The 13,757-nt window shown below is 44.7% G+C and overlaps 1 protein-coding gene across 1 annotated transcript in view; it reads left to right on the top strand.

Annotated features, from left to right (window-relative positions):
• Positions 1 to 13,757, top strand: part of CACNA2D4 (calcium voltage-gated channel auxiliary subunit alpha2delta 4) — a 171,546-nt gene that overhangs the window by 10,841 nt on the left and 146,948 nt on the right. Inside the window, exons 2-3 of the mRNA XM_056846716.1 lie at positions 6,877 to 6,993; positions 9,471 to 9,530. Of these exons, the coding sequence (XP_056702694.1) occupies positions 6,877 to 6,993; positions 9,471 to 9,530 (177 nt within the window). The remainder of the gene's footprint in view (positions 1 to 6,876; positions 6,994 to 9,470; positions 9,531 to 13,757) is intronic.

The following is a 13,757-nucleotide window of genomic DNA, read 5'->3' as shown; positions in this document are numbered from 1 at the left end:
AGACAGTTCCGGTTCCCCCTCGGAATGGTCTGAGGCTGAGGAAGCCCCACATCCCTCTCTCCCGCCGACTACCCCGGGGCAGGGAGGTGCACGAGCCCAGGCGGGGCCGCTCACACACATATATAATAACACTGTTGTTAAATGAACTATTTATATGTAAAAATGTTTAAAATATATTTAATATGTCAAAAATAATTTGCTGTTAAAAAATCTTCTGCTGTTAAAAATTGTTTAGCAGACTATATAGTAGTCCTTCTTATGTTATGTTCCCTTAATATATAGCCTTTTCTGAGGAAGATTAATCATTGAAACAGGAAGATTACCGGATCCCTGTATTCCTACACTCTTGATACAGGTCAAGGAAACTCCACAGCAGCTCTTATGTCCAAAAACTCATGCTATACAGCAAACAAGTGGATAGCCTTGTAGGCACCTTTACCAGGTTCACATTGTGAACTAAAAGGATTATATTTCTTGGACATTTTGTATTTGTGTATTTATGTACTTTTGTATTTCGTATATGACTGTATTTTGTATACAAGCTGTGTCTTCTTACATGATTTTGCACCTTGCTGCACTTTCTTCATATATTTATAACAACCTCCAGGCAGTGGCAGGAGATCTCTTGCTATTACAACTGATCTCCAGCTGATAGAGATCAGTTCACATGGAGAAAATGGCCGCTGTGGCAATTGGACTCTATGGCATTGAAGTCCCTCCCCTCCCCAAACCTCTCCCTTCTCAAGCTCTGCCCCAAAAACCTCCAGCCGGTGGCGAAGAGGGACCTGGCAACCCTACATGGAGTACATAACAGTTTGTTCCTCACCTTAAATATGAGCATACACCCACACCATTTTTTAAAGTTGGCTTTGGGATCAAACAAGGAGATTGTGCTTTTCCCCAGTCTTGATTCTTAAGAGCAGATTGTATGTCTGAACATTTAGGGATGAATTGGACTTCTACGGTGGTCACACAACTTTATTTAAAAGAGGGGGAAACAGCAGTGGTTCCTGTAAGGCACAAAAAAGCTTGCAGTTGCTACTCAATTCCCGCCCCCCCTATAAAAAATGAGCGTGTGGGGCATGGTTTGCTGGTGGCCTAAGGAAGGGAGCTGGTGGGCATGGGCATGTCTAGGAGGGTGCACATGTAGCACAGAAGGAGGCCAGGGCTGTATCCTGAACTATCCCAGCTTCATCGTTAATGACAGATTACTCGCTCAGGATTTTTTCAGATTAATTTTGAAAATATTCCTCAATACGAAAGGCACTATTTTTCCTCAGTACAATGTTCCTCAGTACAATGTTCCTCAGAAAATATTCCTCAGTACAATGGCCCACAGACTGGAAACGATCCATTTAAATTCCAATTCCCAAGAAAGGAGACATCAAAGATTGCAGCAACTATCGGACCATCGCATTAATTTCTCATGCAAGTAAAGTGATGCTCAAAATCTTACAGCAAAGGCTGTTACCATATATGGAACGAGAAATGCCTGATGTTCAAGCTGGTTTCAGAAAAAGAAGAGGCACTAGAGATCATATTGCAAATATACACTGGTTACTGGAGCATACGAGAGAATTTCAGAAGAAAATCAGCTTGTGTTTCATAGATTACAGCAAAGCTCTTGACTGTGTGGATCATGAAAAGCTATGGCTGGTTTTAAAGGAAATGGGTGTGCCACTACATCTGATCGTTTTGATGCGCAATCTGTACTCTGGACAAGAGGCCACAGTTAGAACAGAATATGGAGAAATGGAATGGTTTCCAATTGGCAAAGGTGTCAGACAAGGATGTATTTTATCTCCCTATCTCTTCAATTTATATGCAGAACATATAATTAGGAAAGCTGGATTAGATTTAGATGAAGGTGGAGTGAAAATTGGAGGGAGGAACATTAATAATTTGAGATATGCTGATGACACTACATTATTGGCAGAAAATAGTGAAGGTTTGAAACGACTACTGCTGAAAGTTAAAAGAGAAAGCGCCAAAGCAGGACTACAGTTGAACATCAAGAAAACAAAAGTAATGACTACAGGAGTATTACACAACTTTAAGGTTGACAATGAGGAAATTGAAATTGTTCAAGACTTTCTAATCCTTGGCTCCACCATCAACCAAAAGGGAGACTGCAGCCAAGAAATCAGAAGGAGATGGAGACTGGGAAGGGCAGCCATGAAGGAGGTCACCTCGCTCTCCCTGCGCGTTTTGTCCGCATTCTGGATAAATAGCATCTGGAAAACACAGGCAAAATGTGCAGGGAGAGCAAGGTGACTTCTGACACGTGTGTGTGTGTGTGTGTGTAAGCTTGCATACAGTAATCAAAAGGAAGCCCGAAGCAGTCGGTAGGGGTGACCGTGGGGAAACGTCCCTGCATAAAAGGCCATCATTTTCTGTGTTGGGTGCATTCCTCAGAAGGCTTATCTGATTCTGCTGAGCAGGAGCCTAATTCAACCCCTTAAAATAACAGAGACGAGCTTCTCTGTAGACAAATTAAATGGTGACACTCAGGTGGCAGCTGAGCGAGGCTGAACTCTGTGGACTTCACTGGCTTCTTGGGCCTCCTCTCTGTGGCCCAGAAACATCTCCGATGGCCTTCGGCAGTGCCTCTGTGCTAACCTTTGTGACCAGTCCCTCCTCTGACAAACCACTAACAGCAGTAGAGGCTGCTGTCTGTTTTTAATCCTGCAAAGTCCTTGCATTGTTAATCACGCTAAGCAATCCTAGCCCCTTCCACGCTGGCACACTGGATATGATTCTATCCACCACCCGCTTCTGTCTGCTCCCATTCTTCCTTTCCTCCATCAAGGTGTTTATTACCCCCTAGGGGCTCATCAGCTTTCTTTAATGAGGAACAAACGAACCCTTTGGACCACAGAGACTTTGATTGTTCATCTTCGCTTCTTATCTTCATTCTTGCCTATTCATAAAGAACATTTAAAACACATATCTGTTACTTTACATTAAAAGGGACATAGCCTCGACTATAATAATAATAATAATAAAGCTTAAAATAAACAGTACTTGAAATATGACAGTGCAAAGACACTACAAACAGATGCTCCCGCTGTCCCTATTTACCAAGGACAGTCCCTATTGTCTGATCCCTTTCTCTGCTCAGTTATATTTAGAACTGTTAATAACACTGTACGGCAATTCCTTTTTCTTGTAGCTCCTTTATTTTTTAAAACTTTTAATGAGAGGAGGACAGCCTACTGTAGAATAAATAAAACTGTGAGCAAAGACAAACCTTCAGCAATCCAAACAAGTAGTTGGATTCTGTCTTGGAATATGTAAGACATGGGGAAACAATATTAAAGCTGATGCAGAGTTCTAAACCCATTTGACTAGCTCAAATGTTATGTTTGCAAGGCCCTGCAGCTCCACCGGCAGGAGCTTCGCGAGGCCGTGGCGTTAGCGCAAAATGCGTGTGCCTAGCATGACGCGCCTGCGCACAATATGCCTAGGTCACTTCCGGTTTAACCCAGAAGTGGTGGGTATGCTCTAGTGATCCCGGCCAAAACTCTATGGTTTCCATAGAGTTTTAGCTGAGGGTGCTAGAGCGTCCGCGTCACTTTCGGGTTAAACCAGAAGTGATGTGTGCACTGTGTCTGCGTGCGCACGTGCGCCCTCAATGCCCGCCGGCCCTCAGCTGGCCGGCGGGCAGCCCGGTGGATGGGCGGTAGTTTACCCGCCACCACTGGGCAATTGGCAACCCTATCAAATGTTCATGTAGCTATTTTTCTGTTATATTGAACTATTGTTGTTTTAATGATGTTTTAACTTTGTAATACTGGTCAAGGACTGCAATAAATTATACTACTACTACAACCTTCAGCAATGGGTAGAACCAGATGTATGTGAGTAGGGTGGAGGTTCAGGCAATGATCCATATAATAAGAACAGAGGTATTATAAGCGTACGTTTGTTTTCATATGTGAGATGTTATAATGCGTGCACCAGCAAAAGCACTCCCAATATAATTAGGGTTATTTTTATTCTGCAGCAATCCCACACCAATGAACCCCCAGATGGCTTGGGCCCAGCAGAGCTGAGGGCTGTCCTTTCCCATAACAGTGTAGGTTGGGGGACAGGGGCAGACAGTATGGGCTAAAACGCATGGGCACTTAGCCCAGTTCCAGCCCCTTTCCAGCCCAGTTCCCTCCCAGTTTCACCCAGGATCAAATCTTCGCAAACGGACGATAACTTATTTACTCTTCTTTCAGCCCTGTATCGAGGCGAAATGAACCCGCCCTTTCCCATTCCTCTTCGGGGAGAAACAGAAACAGGGAGAAACATAGATGATTGGTATCTCTCACACCTAATTGTGAAGCAGTGTTTGAAGCGGCAGGGATTCAACTGTTTCCTGCCTGCTGCTACTTCAGAGCTTTTTCTGAGAAAAAGAAAGTCTTTTTTAAAACGAGGCTTGGATTCCCCCCCCCCTTCTTTTGAAGTGCCTGATTGTCTTATAGAGTCCAATGATAGACAACAAGGAGGAGGTTAAGTTAAAAGCAACAGTTCTTTATTTAGCTAAACACAGACCTGGGGTGAAATAACCACAGATAAGATGCAGGGTTACTCACCAGAGAACAAAGGAAATTCAGTATCATTTATGCATTTGTATGGGGCAGGCCCATAGCTGCTGACAAGCAGATTGATACACAAAAGCACCAATACACGTTAGGTGTCTACTCCACTCTAATTAGCCTAGCCTATAGATATTGCCCGAAGGTGTCACTAAGTGAGTGCTTGATCTTGTGAGCTAGTAACTAGAAACCACATTCCTGAGGATAAAGGTAATTCAGAGACAGCTTTCTCTACTGGTGACTGGCAGTACCAAGCACAGTGCACGACTTCCTGGCTCAAAGGCCTCTGGATGCCAACTTCCCCACAGCCTCCATGTATGTGCATATGAGTACATAGTATTTTATACCAGCCCTTATATTTGGGCATTACACTTTCAGGTAGCTCCGTTTTTTGTTTTTTAGTTCTTAAAATGCTTTTAAAATTACAAGCGGGGGGGGGAAAGCCTCCATTAGTCAATTCAAAAGGACCAATCACCAGGAGCTGGGGTCGGGGGGAGGACTTACTCAGCAGGAACCCGCATTTTCTGTTTACATGGATCCATTTGCACACAGTTCCTTCTTAAGCCCCCACACACACCGCTGTCTCCCCCAGCTGTGCAACTAGCTGATCTTGAGGACTTGAAAGGGCCTCTTAATACTGTCAATGTTAGAAAAGAAAAAAGAGACAGATTCAATCAATGTGACTGCCTCCACAGCTGTCAGAACTTCTCATCAGAATCCAAGCCTCAGAGATTATTTGCATGTTCAGCTTTTGGGACTCTTGCATTTAGGGATGCAGCTCGTCCGCATATCCACGTAGGGCCACAAACGCAACTGTTGCTCTATAGGGGGTGCAGAATGCATACCCACTGTATTCATCAAGCTTCAGTCTCCATTGTTCTTTCACCTGCTCTACTCGGTTGGTACCTACACACATAGTATATGAGAGACATATACTAACCAGTATTACAACTAGAACCAATCTGGCCAGATGTCTGAGTAACTGGTAATAGATTTTACAACCTATACACATGCCTGGTTGGGTTTGAACTGTTTGTATATGTATTTATTCATTTCTGTAAATGTGTGCAGGCTTAACATGTGTTTTAATTAACCACTGATGAAGGCCCAATAGGCCGAAACGCGTTTGGTATGTGGTTACAGAGATCAACCCTAGGAAATGCCATTGTTCTATTTTAATGTTTTTAAATATGTTTAACCTTTACTTAGCACTTCTAATAAATTATATTTTTGGTGTGTGTGTGTGTGTGTGTGTGTGTATCCCCCCCCCCAACCTTGGTTACCCAGCTTCTGTTTTCAGGTTGGGTTTTATTCCCCTCTTTTTTCTTCCACTATGGGAATTAAATATATGCCATGCATCATATGCATTGCATCATATCAGGCATTGGAGGGGGAATGAGCATAGGTCTGCTAGATTTACAAAGGTAAATATCTGTGCTAGCCCGAACCATCTTTTGGTAGTTCTGAAGTCTTAGCCTCCTAAGGTGGGAGAACATACCACAGACAGGCAGCACCTCACCCAGGGTTGCCAACTTCCAGGTACTTAGTCAAAACAATTATATACTTGAGCTGCCAATGTAATATTGATAAAGAATGTTGCAGCCACTATGGCTAAACTCCTTCCTCCTAAAAATATTATAAATCACAGCTTTGACTGATTATTAAACTCACTGAGTTATATTTTTTGTTATTACATTCACTGAGTTGTATTTAACACAGTCACTAGGGATCTCCTGCTATTTCAACTGATCTCCAGATGGTAGAGATCAGTTCACCTGGAAAAAATGGCCACCTTGGCAGTTGGACTCTATGGCATTGAAGTTCCTCCCCTCCCCAAACCCCACCCTCCTCAGGCTCTGCCCCCCAAATGTCCAGGTAATTCCCATCCTGGAGCTGGCAACCCTAACCTCACCCCATGCTGATGGAAGAAATGGGAAGAAGCTTGAAACAGGGATCCTGGAGCAGGAAATTCACTAGTACTATATCTTAAAGGCAATCTGTCCCAATAAATGAAGTCACTTAATAATTGACACCTCCTGTTCCTTTGATAAAGAGAGGAAACATGGAGCCTCTAAATAAAGAACTGCCCTGTGAGGAAGAGGACTGTACAGTTGACAAGTAATCACAGGCAATTAATTGCAATTTCTAATTCCATGTTCGTTTCTCTTATTCCAACTGGAATTAATTGCAATAATGAATAATTACTGGTGCAGCTACACATGTACTAAAGTAAGGCTCGTGTGGGGTATGCTTTGAATATTCCATTGATTTTCCTTATCTCTTATGATAGAAATATAAAGATGTGGAACCAACTCTGAAGATCCAAGAAGTGGATGGATTGGATCTGGTGAAAAAGTTCTCTGAAGAGATGGAAACCATGCTCCGCAGAAAAGTTGTAGCTGTTGAGGTAAACCATGATTTGGTATTTTTCCTGCCATTCTTTCTCAGCTAAGAGTGGGGGAGGGACTTTAATGCCATAGAGTCCATTTGCAAAAGTGGCCATTTCTCCAGGTGAACTGAACATGGAGGTTCTGTTCAGTTATTTTGGTCATTGATGGACTTACCTTCTTTGAATTGTTCTAACCTCCTAGTGCCTTCCAGCAGATACCTAGTTATTTCTTGAAATGAGGTCTATGGATGTGTGTGTAAAGTGTCATCAAGTCTCAGCCAATTTTTGGTGACCCCTTTTGGGGTTTTCAAGGCAAGAGACTAACAGAGGTGATTTGCCATTGCCTTCCTCTGCATAGCCACTTTGGTATTCCTTGGTGGTCTCCTATTCAGGTACTAGCCAGGACCAACCCTTGCTTAGCTTCTGAGATCTGTCAAGATCAGGCTAGCCTGGGTCATCCAGATCAGGGTGTCTATGGAATAGATACCTCAAAATTTAACCCTTGCCATCTGACCACCATCTTCTTTGGTTTGAACTAGGTTTGAATGGAACCATATATGTATTAGTAGCAGTAGTCATATTTTTCTCTGACTCATTCCTGGAGCGTATATTTAAATTGTAAACAATATTTTAAATAACAGGCAACAAAAGAGGGTGATAAAAATCTAGGAAGTGTTCCATGTTCAGTTAAATCCACTTGAAGGAAAATGACGCATGTTTATGCTCTACCCTGTTTGTTAACCAAAATATTTCATTTGTTTTCTTCAACTACTGCAAAATATCACGATGTGCAATAATATAGGCTTAGTTTTTACTTCCTTAAACAACGTATGTTAAAATCAATTACATATGGTGACAAATGTGAAAGAAAAAAGTTATAGTCAGAGCCAAATTACATATTATGTGGGAGATATGTGATTGGGTCTCCCAATATTTTCTTTTTTAGGGAAATGCTGCTGTGAAGAACCAGCTGGATTAAAAAAAACGTAGCAGTAAGGCATGGAGGAAGGGGTCAACCCAATCTGTTCTATTTCCCCCAGTGAAAATCACCCCAAGCTGCTGTTTTTCCTTTGTGGATTGGAGGGATTTCCCCCCTCCCCAAGCAAATAATAGCTTGGGATGTGTATGTAATTTAGACTGGAAAAATAGCAAAGAGGAAAAGGTCATACAGAAACCTTCATCACAACATCTATGTTGCATTTAATTAAATGCAATTGTTAATGTTAGAATACGTAATCACAGATCTCATGCATATAGTGTAGTTTGTCCCTTCTTTTGATTTATTAAAGTATATGAGAGCCAGAGTGGTGTAGTGGTTAAGAGCGGTGGCTTGGAGCAATGGATGCTGATCTGGAGAACCGGGTTTCATCCCCCACTCCTCCACATGAGCGGCGGACGCTAATCTGGTGAACTGGATTAGTTTCCCCACTCCTCAACATGAAGCCAGCTGAGTGACCTTGGGCTAGTCACAGTTCTATTAAGAGCTCTCTCAGCCCCACCTATCTCACAGGGTGTGGGAGGGGAAGGGAAGGTGATTGTAAGCCGATTTGATTCTGCCTTAAGTAGTAGAGAAAGTTGGCATATAAAAACCCACTCTTCTTCTTCTTCTTCCTCGCCCAAGTATTTTGATTAGCAATGCATTTAAGAAGATGTGTTTTTTTTGCTCCATGTATATTTACATCATATGTACAGTTGGAAAAATATATAAAATGGCCATTTATTTTATTGTGGTTTAATTAAAAAAAGCCAGACTGTTCTTAGTTCAATAGATCCATAAACATGGTAAAGCTTATTGTCTTTATATCCATAAATGCTCTAAGAAGGGCTTTTGGGCTATTACTCATAGAGTTCCATTTGAACAACAAAATGCTTCAATGCACTCTTAAATTTATTTTATCTCTATAAATAGTGCACGCTGTAGCTCTAAAAGACCGTCTAGGGGATTGTTAGAACTGACCCTGCGAAGCTGTGCATATAACCTGTGACATGTCATCTTGCAGGAGGAAAGATTTGCTTAGGTTCTTAGAATTATAACACACAGCAAACTCTGCACTATTCCAAATCCCATTATAAGCCCCAGCAGTAGGGTTGCCATTTCCCCCTCCCCTGTAGTTTTAACAGCTTCATGACAGGAAGACATTCAGCAACATCATATCCCCATTCTGGGAAACAGTGAATCTGGCATGCTCACAGAGTAGGGTTGCCAGGTCCCCCCTGGCCAATGGCAGGGGGTGGGGGGTAGGCTTGCCAGCTTCAGGTTGAGGAACTCCTGGAGATTTGGAGGTAGAGCCTGGGAAGGACTTGGGACCTCAGTGGGGTACAATGCCATAGAGTCCACTCTCCAAAGCAGCCAAACACTGTCCATTGGCCTTTCATTATTTTATTTTATTTTCTCTTTGAGTAATACTTTTCAATAGTCTTGTCTATTGCTTCCCACACTGACATCTCATTTTCTTTCTGTGGTTTTGTTTTGTTTTTTTATTTGATTTTATTAGCGGTTGGTCGAAGCAGCTGAAGATGCTGATCTCTACCATGAGTTCAATGCCTCACTGGTGGTAAGTCATATATTTATTCAGGAATATTAATTCCATGTTTCAATAATAAAGACTTAATAAATGTGTCTTGGAGCTTTGGGGAATACTGGTTCAACTTCTATATGGCTTGTCAGCCCTAGAGGCAGCTGATTATCTAAAGCCTAGTTCTCATGGTGATGAAATTAAATGTCAAGAAGAGTTCTACCTAGTCTTCTCCCTGACAGCCAGTTTTCTATGTGCAGTGCATTGTCTAGAGTTACACCCTTCTAAGACTTCTTAGACTGGACTATAAATCATGTGAACCTCCATGGATCAAATGTCTTTGAATGGAAGATGAGTCAGGATTCAGTCTGAAGTGGTATGTTGTGTGTATGTGTGTGTGGTCAAGTCACAGCTGACTTATGGTGACCCTTCAGGACAAGAGATGTCGGGAGGTGGTTTGCCATTGCCTGCCTCCGCAAGGGTTGAGAGTGTTCTGAGAGAACTGTGACTGGCCCAAGGTCACCCAGCAGCCTTCACGTAGAGGAGTGGGGAATCAAACCCGGATCTCCAGATTAGAGTCAGCCACCCTTAACCACTACATCATGCTGGCTGTCTGGTATTAGGGTTGCCAAACTCCCATTGGGGCCTAGCATTCTCCTGGAATTACAACTGATCTACAGACTACGGAGATAAACTGTCCTGGAGGAAGTGGCAGTTTTGGAGGGTAGACTCTGTGGCATCATGCCCCCACTAAACTCTCTGCCCTCCTCAGGTACCACCCTCTAAATCTCCAAGAATTTCCCAAGCCACAGTTTCCAAGCCCGACCCTGAGTGACAGACCAGACACCAATTTACCACCTCAGTGAGAACCAGGCCTATGTGATTTTAAGAGCATATCAAAATTCTTAACAGTGTCATGCTAAGTGGAACAGGCTTCCTCGGAAGGTGGTGAGCTCTCCTTCCCTGGAGGTTTTTAAGCAGAGGTTAGATGGCCATCTGTCAGCGATTCTGATTCTATGACCTTAGGCAGATCATGAGAGGGAGGGCATCTTGGCCATCTTCTGGGCATGGAGTAGGGGTCACTGGGGGTGTGGGGGGGAGGTAGTTGTGAATTTCCTGCATTATGCAGGGGGTTGGACTAGATGACCCTGGTGGTCTCTTCCAACTCTATGATTCTATGATTCTAATGAACACACTTCTGAACCCATTGACTTCAATGGACTTAGAAGGGTGTCATTCTGCTTAGAATTGTATTGTAAGGGTGGAGAAGCAGTGACTTAAGGATTTTATTATTTATTCAACTAACATGTTTATGAGACAAAAGATTATTTATTCATTATGTACCTATCTGATGCTGACAATTCATAGACACTAAAATGTATATAGACACTTGAACATGACAACAGGATCATAGAGGTTTATGTTGACTATGAAGAAATCAAGGGCTTCCCATTAATTTATTTGAATTCTGCCTGGAAATATGGCAGCCACACTCTGCAAGGAATCTGGGCTGTGAACCTGCTTCAGCTGGAGAGGATGTCATTATTTGTTGTGCTGTTGTGGCGCTGAGCCTATAAATATTAACATTATGTGATATGTTCATGCTTTGGAGGGAAGGCATTTTTGTATTATACAGAATACACAGAGGATTCATATGTGTATAGACACATAGAGCTGGTTCACACATAACTTGATTTTGGTACTCTTAATTACTGTACATATAGTAACTAGCAGCTGAATGTGAGAACGGATGCCACTGAAAAAAACATTTCCTTCTGCTTGCCATCAGTTATTCTGAACACAGTCTTGTCACTTAGCATGAGGTCCTGAGATGGCTCAATGCTGGGCTTTTTTCTTATGCAGCGAAGCAGGAGTGCAGTTTTCTAATCCTCAGGCTCTTTTGCGGCCTTTGCGACTGCTAGGTACAGTTATAATATCTGTTCCCACCATCTCCAGTTCTCCCCTAAATTCCCCCAAATAAATCTGATAGAGGCTTGAAATGCTCCATTATTGAATAAAAGGTATAATCTTGAATCTTCCTATACAGCACTGGAGACCCAAAGAAGCAGCAGCAGCACTTGAGTCAGCAGTGTGATGCGGTAGCTAAAAAGGCAAATGCGGTCTTGGGCTGTGTTAAGTCCGCGTGGGGAGGACACACGAGGTCGAGACGGAGTTCCAACAACAACACAGCTTTATTGATTTCAGCAATAACAGACGGAACTGGGGAACTATACAACCTGGCCCTGCTTATATGCTCCCCTGGTCCCAGGTGGCCGCTCCCCCCTGATCCGTGATAGGGGGAAAACAACCCCCAGGTCACCAATGACATGACCTGGCTTAGGGCCAATAGGATGTGTTGGCTGTGGCCAATCGTGCGAGCAGGGCTTAGGATCCTTCGCCCAGGACTCAAGCTCCTGGGCTTCCTTCACTATGGTCTTAACTGATGCCCATACATTACAGGCTGCATCAACAGAAGTATAGTGTCCAGATCACGCAAAGTGATGGTATCGCTTTACTCCGCTCTGGTTAGACCTCAACTAGAGTACTGTGTTCAGTTTTGGGCACCACAATTTAAGAAAGATGTAGACAAGCTGGAACGTGTCCAGAGGAGAGCACCAAAGATGGTGAGGGGTCTGGAGACCAAGTCCTATGAGGAAAGGTTGAAGGAGCTGAATATGTTTAGCCTGAAGAGGAGAAGACTGAGAAGGGATATGATAACCGTATTCAAGTATTTGAGGGGCTGTCATATAGAGGATGGTGCTGAGTTGTTTTCTGTTGCCCAAGAAGGCCCGACCAGAAGCAACGGGTTGAAATTAAATCAAAAGAGTTTCCGTCTAGACCACTGGTTCCCAGAACTAAACCAGGGGTCCGCGAAACAAAGTTATACCGGTGGTTCGCGGACCACCAGGGGTCCGGCACGCAGCTCTCTCCCTCTCTCTCAGTTGAGCTGCGGCCGCGGCTCAGGGGCCGTGTGTGATGTAAAGCGCCCTCCTCCTCCCCCCCTTTCCCTTGCCTCACAGCGCGGCCGGGTTTTGCACGCGGCGCTCAAGGGCCAGCGGCGCCAAGGCGGGCGGCGGCAGCAGCCAATCAGCGGGCGGGATTTTCCCGCTGGTTTTGGCTGGCGGAGGAGGCCGAGGCGCTGAGGACGGGCGGATGGCAGGCCCCCCGGGGAGGGAAGGTAGGAAGGAGCCCAGGCGGTGGCAGCGAGGAGGAGGAGGTCTTGGATTTGCCTTCGCGTGGCGATCCTCCTCGGCCTCCACCCCATTCCCTCTTTATAGGGCTGTCCCCCTCTTAAACGCCTCCCCTGCCCCCACACCGGGCTGGGTCGGGACTTCCGTCAGTCCAACCCTTCGCCTTCCGCCCCACCCACATCCCGGCCGGGCTTGTCCGACGCCCAGCTGGCCGGCGGGCCGCTCAGAAGCTGGCAGTGCGTGTCTTCGCCTCCCCCTCGCTTGTCCTCCTGTCTCCCGGCTGTTTGTGGGGAGGTCCCTCGCTGTGCTCCTCTCTCGTGACGGCTTCCTAGAGGAGAGGGGACGTATTGGCAAGGGACTGGCTGGGCCTTGGTTCCCCCTGGCCCCCAGGCCGCTCAAGCGGCCATCGTCCTCCCTCGCCGGCGATGCAACCGAAGGGGCGCTTGGCGCGCATGCCGCCCTCCTGGCTCCCTCCGTCGGGGACGGAACACTGCCCCTCGGGCTAGCCTCCAGGCATGGGTTGCCCCCCTGTGCGGTAAGTGTGCGGCGTTGTAGAGGGCCCACGACGAAAGGGCTAACAGCCATCGCGGGACGGGGTTATTGGCCATTTGTGGATAGGAGGTTTTGCCTTGGATTTGCCACTCAGATGCACATTTTCCCCATCGAGATTCTCAAAACTCTGCATGGGGGGTTATTGGCCATCTGTGAATGGGAGGTTTTGCCCTGGATTTGCCACTCAGATGCACATTTTCCCCATCCAGATTCTCAAAACTCTGTGTGGGGGGTTATTGGCCATTTATGAATGGGAAGTTTTGCCTTGGATTTGCCACTCAGATGCACGTTTTCCCCATCCAGATTCTCAAAACTCTGCATGGGGGTGTTATTGGCCATCTGTGAATGGGAGGTTTTGCCTTGGATTTGCCTTTCAATAAAAAGTTGTTTGTATCATTGAAAGCTCTGTTATTGTGTTTTTCTTTTAAGGCAAAAGATGTTAACGTATGAGTTGTTTTTTCTAAACTAAAACCTCAGTATTTAGGTTAAATTGCCGCATTGGCACTCGGAATTTTTATTTTGA

The sequence above is a fragment of the Euleptes europaea genome, chromosome 3 (assembly GCF_029931775.1).
Source record: "Euleptes europaea isolate rEulEur1 chromosome 3, rEulEur1.hap1, whole genome shotgun sequence".
In the NCBI taxonomy this organism is placed as follows: domain Eukaryota; kingdom Metazoa; phylum Chordata; class Lepidosauria; order Squamata; family Sphaerodactylidae; genus Euleptes; species Euleptes europaea.
The sequence above is the reverse complement of the archived record's forward strand: the minus strand, read 5'-3'. Positions and strand labels throughout refer to the sequence as shown.